Consider the following 8,873-nt stretch of genomic DNA (forward strand, 5'->3'; position numbering starts at 1 on the left):
AGCCGGTCGGGCACCAGGAACTGCTCGTCCGGCCGCAGCAGGCTCGGGTACGTGGTGCCGCTGCCGCCCGTGCCCTTCGCGTTGTGATACACCTGCAAATACACGCACTCCCTGTTAGTTCCACAACTCCAAATGCTACTTGCATATAAATACTCACAAACACTTGAAACAGGAATAGAAGACACTGATAATATATATATATGTATTCTTACCTTATTTCTTCCCAAGTCCCATCCCCAGCTCTGATCGGTGGCCCCGACGAGGCTCTGGTAGCCGACGGAGTGCAGGGGGGCGTGCGCGGTGGCGACGCCGACGACGGCGTGCGTGCCGCGCTGGCGCGCCGGCCACACCACCTCCCAGCAGTGCAGCCCGCGCGAGTAGCCCACGCGGCCGCGGATGCAGTCCGTGCTCTGCGCCACAGGATGGCGGTGGAACGTCAGAGCGTCCTCCTCCTTCACGAAGATGTTCAAAGATCTGAAAACACATCACACCTACATGTTAGTATAAATATCAAATAGATACGAAAAATAACTTGCGAGGTTATGTTTCAATTGACAATACATACAATACAAGAAGTTGCAGTGGAGTGTAGTGAACTAAGAAACTATCAACCAAATTTAAATTCTAATAGTTGAATACTGCTTACAGACGAGAAGAGCTGGCAAGTGATTGAAAGCAATCAAATGTAAAATAAACTTTTACATGAAATTTTATTAGGGAAACTAAGTTTGAATGTGGGGACTAAAAATGAATTCGTTAGAGCACGGCTCGGATAGGCTAGGAAGTCGCGCCACTCGGCCGGGCCTGAATAGGAATGGTTCTCAGAAGTAGTCGTGTAAGCGTTCATTATAAAATAACACGAAACTTTTTAAGTCAAAACAACTTTAGATTCTCAAGCTGAAGATAAATGTAAAGGTTTCTTCTTAGAATTGGTATCACTTTAGAGTAGCTTATAATTTACAAGCAAAATATGCGTTAATTACAGTTGGTCGTCAATAACATATATTATCTTGTCTTCCTTGTCCTGATATCAACTGTATATTACAATACTTAAATGACGGAACGGATAAACTTGTATTTCAAAAAAGATATGCCAATCAAAATTTTGTTAATTTACAATATCAAATTAAACATTTGAATCGAACCATTAAAAAAAAATTTAACCATTTAAAAGGCATGTGGCCCATTATGCGAGTCGAAAATGAGCGTGGCGCGACAAACATTTGAAAGTAAACACGTCTGGGGGGCGGAGGCGCGGGACATAACGACTCACATTATCGATGAAACAAACGTCTACAAAAACGTATGAAGCATCAGCTAAATTTATAAACAGGCAAAACGTAATAGTTTGAAGGTCTCATTGTTTATTCCCTACCGCTTCATTTGTCGCTCACGGACCTGAAGGGCGTATTTCTTACGTACAAGGTTTCTACCTTTGTAATTGTATGTATGAATGCTTTAAAACATAATTTATGTCTTAATCTTAAGAACTGAAAGAAAGACGTACAAATGAAACTAAAGCTATATATATATATTCAGCTCGTATGTTAAGGCTTACAATAATTTTCATCATAATTTTCGTTTTTAAAACATTCACACGCAATTTATAATAATTTATTCGCAAAGGGTTCTCGTATTTACGAGAAAAAAGTGTTAATCTGAGACACGAATCTGAAGAGCCTTTGAAAGTACAAAAAGCTCATTATTTGGGAGCAACTTGATCGATTTCCTCGAAACAGAGCTACAAGCGATCGGGCAAATATTAGATTTCGATTACGGAGGCCGCCACGAAATTGGGCGGTCCGTTTTGGAAGGTACTACAAACAGACCGACAGAAACGAAATTTCCACACTGTGCAAGTGAAATCTTACTAATATTATAAATGCGATAGAGATGTGGGTATTTATTATTAGGTAACATCAGAAAGATTTGGATTAAATTGAGAAAAAAGATAGATCCGTTATTTTGTTCCAGAATTATTTGCTTTCTAAAGTACATAATATGATTGTATACGTACATACATCTACCTACCTCATCTGAGAAAGACAGCGCGAGCATGATCGGCTTAGCTTGCCTTTTGAAGAATTAAATTATAAATATCACGTCCAAAACACAATGGCGCAGCGCCGCGCTACGCCGCGTGCCGGCTAAGCTTTCAAACTCCACAGTACGTTCGTGCATTGCGGATAAATTAAAGCTAACATTAATTTTTAAGTAACACGTTTATTCATTAGAAACATTAAAAAAAACATTTCTAGGTTATTACGTTTTATCGCCTTTTTTATTTGGTCTACTTTTTGTTAGAGTTTTATCAAGTCATGTTGTGTTTCCTACCATTTAAATATGAGGCAATAATTTCAGGGTTGTACTCAAATCAGATGTATGAAAAAATCTGATCTTTTGAGCTTATTAATTTCACATTATAGTCAAAACACATGTGTATTAGTGTTGTACTTGCGTGAATAATCAATTCGCGTAACATAACCACAGCTTATGTTATTAATTTACGTTTATTCTGATCGGTCTAGTATTCGCAGTAATTAACGACTGACGCACAAATTAGCAATAAAAATATATTTACATACGGCAGAGCGGAACTGTTTTTGCTTTGAGGAAAAAATGACTCCGTTGCAGCAATACACTTTATAAACATATGTATCACACTATTTGTAACAAAGTACAAGGTAATTCTTGGATTTATGTGGTCATAGATAACCAAAGGCCAGTACAATGATACTTATTAATAATGATGATTTAATCTAAATAATGCAGCTATTGTAATCGAGGACAACCGTTTATGCATAACGCACGTGTGCTGGAACAATACTATTTCTTGTGAGAGAGTGTACACTGGTAGAGTCTATAATGATAAGCGGGATAAAGAATTATATCAGTCGTGACTTAGGATTAGTGACGTGATCACAAAGATTACCGAATATCCGGCACATCATTATTGAAGACCTTTACTACATTTGTACTATGATGTCGAAGTCTGAAGTTTTCGTTGATAAAGAAAAAATATTGTGTTAGACAAGCTGGGGAATGGTAAAGTGGTTTGCGATTCAGAGCAGTGGGCCAGGTGGCCTCTATTAACAACACTATGGAGTTCATTAAGTATTAAGTGAATGTAAAAGGAAAAACCGGTTCAATTGGCGGAAATCTGCACGGCGCAAATATTCAATTGAATCCGTAACGAACTTTGTCGTCTATCGTATTCCTGCGAGTGAGAAATATGGAATCCGTCAGAGCCCAAAAATGATTGAGGTGACAGATAATTTTATTTCCATTCGTAAAATGCAAATAAGAGATTAAGTCCCAATTAAAAAGTGTTATTGTCAAGTGCTTTTTTTAAATTAAGGAGACTACTACTAGACACTACTGCTATCTCCTATTTTACTAATCATTTAACGATTATGAGAAGGAAAACATGAAAAAAACAAAATGCTATTCCATTTCTAAGGGTTAGACTTATGACGTATTTCGGCATAAGTTACATAACGATGAAAGCGATATACCTGTCTTCTGGGTTCCATGCGTGCTTGTGTTGCAGGTCGGGGTGCGCGGGCGGCGCGTCCAACAGCGCGTCGAGGCGCGCGGGCCGCGGCGGCTCGGGCGCTAGTTCGCGCGCCACCACTGCTTTGAAAGGCGCCGTGCACTCGCGCGACACCGACTTTACTCCGCCCGATAGCTTTTGGCCCATGTTCATTCCCCTGCAGCGAGTGCGGGCGCGCTTCGGCAGCACCTTGAGGCCGCCGCCCCCGCCGCCCGCGCCGGCCCCGCCCCCGCCCCTCACTGAGCGCACCCCGCTCTTGTACCTGGAACACAAACATACGTTATTACATACAATTCTTTCAGGCAATAGTCACAACATAATACTTCTGTAAAGATAACTTCCTCTTAGGGTAGTTAAGTCATAGTGCACACAAATTCAACTAGCTCTTATTTCAAGTTCTAAGTGCCTACATTGTGTACTAAACTGACGACAAAATATAAGGTAGACGAATATAAAATATATACCGACTGCAAACGACTGATACTCGTAAATGTCAATTTTGACAAATGGTTTCATATAAAAATGGCTTTTATGAAAGCCAACACTTTGTTGAAATACAGAAAGCAAACGACCTAAGTTATTTGTCATTTTAATGAATTTATTTCGGTGCTACAACAGTCACGCTGATCAAACGAATTGGAATAGATGTCAAGATAAATCGTTTGATCTGTAAATATGATTACGTTAAATCAATTCGTATTCGTATATCGGGAAACCAGACAATATTTATTTGTGAACCCGTCAGTGGTCATGTATAAATAACGTGAATTTGTAATCCGTTTACCGTAGCTTACTTATTTAACTTGATATTTATTAAAAAAAAAAACGTATTTCGTTCTAAATAAGTTATTGCTGTCGTATAGCAGCTGATTTCAAACTGATCCAACGTTACAAAGTTTTTATAAAGTGTTATATGAATAACATGGTTGCCTAACGTTCTTGACCTTTTATGAATAGTGATTTTTGACACGTTAAATCGTTACTTTTAATCAGCTGTTAACATATTCGATTGTGAGAACCGGTTTATAATTTAAAGAAGACGGCGTCATGCGTGTGATTACGTTCACAATCGTTTTCGTTGCGTATTAAGTAGAGTGCGCCTAGCTTAGTTTAACGGTTGACAAATTATTGGATCAAGCACAAGCTAACAGCATCTGTTAATAAATTGGTGTTACTTAATCTATTGTTATATCTGTGGAAACTGGTCGTCCGAGCAGTGAGTGGTCATGATGTCGTCATTGCGCGGTGCGGCGATGGCTGCGAGCGCGCATCTTATGTAACTGCGGCCGTCTAACCGTGAAAGTCGCCGCTCAAAAGCCAAGGTCACCGCGGCCCTGGAGCCTCGCTCTACCACATGCGAATGTTACATGACCGCATCTATAATGGCCTCGGTGCTATTTGTATTTTCCTTGACCGTGACGTCATTTTTACGGCCAAACTATGATTGAACAGCTCGCTAGGAAGCCCCATTAGTCGCAAAAAAAATTCACTGGAGTCATGAAATGTTAAATATTCATGTATAGACAAAACATTATGTCAGTCGGCAAGGGACAGCTAGCAGGCACGCGAGCTACAAGGCCGTCTGCCTTTCCGTCGTGTAGAGTGGCTGTGTAACAAAAGCGGGAAGTGAAAGGCAGTGAATGCGTCCCCCCGTCGCGTCACCTCCGGCCACGCTGCCTTCTTAATCGGCAAAATCTTTCCCAGAACCGCACAGTCCGCTTTATATGCGACGCGACGCTTGTAAATTTGCTTTATACGAAAACAGGAGTATCGTCGTAAAGTATTGGTACTAGTCATACTCATATTTTATATGACATTCTTTATGACAAATGAGAAAAATAAGCGCTTTTGTTCTTCAACCATAGAGCAGAAATAAGGAACGATCAATTAATTTTGTAGTAGCTCGTAAATTCTTTTCTCATAAAATATTAGATAAAAGGACTTGTCTATCATCTATGTATTTATTGTAAAGACGGTACTTTATGTCTGGTTTTGTTTGTTCTTTTGCTTAAACGGTGCTTATATTATTAGAAGATTTTATTTTTACAATTACTGCTTAACCTGGCACTTTGTTTTAGCTTTTCCTTTTGTCAAAGTTGAATCTATAAAAGTGTTAAAACAATCGTAGTAAAAACATTGCCAATAATATAATTCATCCGTACGATGTTCAAAACAGCTTTATATGCGAGAGGTAATCTATCAGATAATCATGCGAGTTCGGTGCCGGTAAATAAGCTGACATATCCACGTGATTATACGACTGACCAAAACACGTTCAACTGCTCACGGCTTAGCGAGTAACACATGGTAAAGAACGTTATAACTCAAAAGAAACCAAAATTCTGTATACCAATGAGTTCAATTCAAAATGAAATATCCTTAACCGACGAACGAATTCATAACCCATTCAAATTTCATCAAATTTTAGTGATGTGATAACACAGGGACCTACATCTCTCACCATACATTAGTGATGTAAAACATAGCCATGCTGATGTGTCGTTCAGCCGAGTTGCGCGCAGACGTCGATTTTTAAACAAACGTGATAATGATCACAACAGTGCACTGGCACTCTGATAGGTATGTTTTAGTATTAGCCTGTAAACGACGATGACATCACTAAGCAATTTACATCGTGGGAAACGTAGGCCATTGTATCGACGTTATCACACGACCTTGTTCAGCACCTGAGCTATGGCTATACCACATTACAATTGCTGACAAATTGCTTCAACATTGGTCCTTAGATCTCATTTTAAGATTCAAAATTCGAAGCTCTTTAATAAAAAGACATGATAAAACAAACGAGATATGACTAAATCGCAAATTCCAATCTGCAAAATCTTATATCCTTTATTCATTTTCCAGATGTCGAATGATTTGAAGCACTATTAGTGTCCTTTCCCTATGAGCCGTCTTACTTTGACTTATCGCTTGGGTGTTCATTAATTATGAGCACATCAAAGAACAGTCTAGCTTCGTCCTTGTTTTGACCTTTTATTTGAAATATTGCATAGTCCGATACATCGATATGTTTCATGCAGATTATGGTAGTGCCTATCATGTCCACGGCAAATATAATCGAAATAGTTCCAAATCGGGCGCGGCTGTGCTCGACACATGAACGTTCGTGCTCGGTGAGAGGTGAATGGAACCGGCAAGCGTTGCTAGGCCGACTACATTAGCGTGCGCCGGCCGGCCACCGGCCTGCCCGCGAGAACAATCAGCCAGGCAAACGTGCCGCGCGCTCCGGAATTGTCATTACAGCCCATCCGCATGTTCATAGCAAGCATAGCATGTAGTTGCTATGCTTTCTTGAGACATGTCTGTTGATAGGTGCGGTGACTTGTTACACTGTCATATGACTTCATCGTTTTTTAACTTTTTAGTGACCTAGCGCATCATTTAGTCACATTTGAAATCAAAACATGTTTAACATAGTGCAGTACCATGGTAGGAACTTTACCCAAGTCGCATCATAAATTTTTACGACATTAAAGAAAAACCAGGAAAGAGATAAAATAATGAGTTTCTTCAACTTGAAACAGTCTAGACCTTCTATCCGTCGCTATATCGCAACAAAAGGAAGTAGTTATGTACAATGTCGGGTTTCTGATCGACCTGTTTGCGTGTTACAAGACAGTGTAAGATGTACTTCGGCTCGCCATTGTTCAGGGTTGGCGCGCGCATTGTCTCGTAATTCAAAGAGCATTCAAGCTACAGTTACGGACTCCGGTAAACCCGTGTCTCAGTAACGTTTACTCGCGCTAACCCGAACTACTCCTTGTTTTATTTCGCTTTAACTGAATTCCCGGAACTTCTGATTGTATTTCACATGATCTTTGACAGTTCATTGGCTGGCTTGGCAAGCGTCCCGCCTTCCGATCCATTCTACTTCCGAACTCGATGATATTATTTATATCTTAAGACATTATTACTTTCATATTCAACGGTACGTTGCCAATTTTTATTTGTAATAACGTAAAAAGAAAAGAAGTTATCGATTAAAATGCATCGCGGTGTACACAAAAAATACTTATGATAAGTATAATAGAATAATAAAAAATGAGAACGTAGGTGTGTAATGGCGTCGTTTAGTATTTTATTTCACTTTCTGGCAACGTTCCGTGATAATGTTTTTCCTATTCCACAAACATTATGTTGGTGAGCAATAAAAAAGTTAAGTTTCCTCGTAGCGCTCCACTCGAGATGATTTTCAAAGACTAAAAAAATCTTTTGTAGACAAGTTGTATTTAACTAAGAGTTGTAGTTTATAGCAGAACTTTGATAATACAACAAATTACAAGAGCCATCTGCCGGGCGCGCCAGGGCATTCAGCCAGCAAGGAGCGCGGCCGATGCCGGTCGACGTCAGACTACATAGCTGTTGAGAGCTTACGCTTATTGTTTGCTTTATTGTATTGGCTTCCACTACTACTACAAGTGGATAAGTTATTCAGAATGCCTTTATTTATGCATTCCGAGCTTCGCTATACAAGCGAAGAAAAATGAATGGAATCGATTCGATTCTGTCAAATAGTGATAGAAAGGAATCAACGGTTCCCCGGGGAATGGCTCGTTGTCGTACTTTATATCCTTCGATGTTCCGACTTATTTTCTAAGCCACTTCATCTCAGAAGCGATTTCCTGTTCTCTTCTATAAACAAACCTTTTTACAAAGTTTGAGAGGAAAATAACACAAGTAAATATCATGGCAGTGAACAAGTTTATAGACTAACTTCGCTTCTCATTCTTTACAGCGATTACATTTTTGAAACACAATTTACAAGGCGCCGGAAAACTCGATTGTAATTTACGTGCTATTATGATGTCGAAATAAACTAAGTTATGATACACTGGAACTTTTTACATCTTTTACGCAACGTTTACCTTAATAAAAAAAATACAACAAAGTCCTGAGAGAAATTGAAATTTCCCAAATTATTAACAGCTTCACTTCTAAAGAGAGAGATAATATTTAAGAACAGGAAGACAGAGTTTCGTAACCTTAGCTTCTATATTGTTATAAGACATTTGTAACATAATTTTTAGAAAAATTACATTCAAGTCGCATCCCCACGCTCATAAAAAACTTGACTAGAAACTTTCACAATTAAGATTTATTTCATAGATACACAGCGTAGGAAAGAAACGTTACAGTAAGTTGTACCAAAGTACACATAAACTTTATACTTAAGAGGTATGTATAATAAAGTTACAACCATCTTTTCTGTGCGTAAGCCGGTGCGGTGTAAAGAAGTGATTATCTAAATGTGTTACATGTATCCTAATGGGGCTGGTGCTGGCTGCGCGGGGAACGT

At 39.2% G+C, this 8,873-nt stretch overlaps 1 protein-coding gene across 1 annotated transcript in view; it reads right to left on the reverse strand.

The window, feature by feature from the left end:
• The window catches only part of LOC106110725 (protein gustavus), a 26,304-nt gene that overhangs the window by 2,279 nt on the left and 15,152 nt on the right, over positions 1 to 8,873 (reverse strand). Inside the window, exons 2-4 of the mRNA XM_013292622.1 lie at positions 3,516 to 3,815; positions 213 to 474; positions 4 to 92 (exon numbers count right to left, since the gene is read on the reverse strand). Of these exons, the coding sequence (XP_013148076.1) occupies positions 4 to 92; positions 213 to 474; positions 3,516 to 3,815 (651 nt within the window). The remainder of the gene's footprint in view (positions 1 to 3; positions 93 to 212; positions 475 to 3,515; positions 3,816 to 8,873) is intronic.

Source organism: Papilio polytes, unplaced genomic scaffold (genome assembly GCF_000836215.1).
Source record: "Papilio polytes unplaced genomic scaffold, Ppol_1.0 DF824191.1, whole genome shotgun sequence".
Lineage (NCBI taxonomy): Eukaryota > Metazoa > Arthropoda > Insecta > Lepidoptera > Papilionidae > Papilio > Papilio polytes.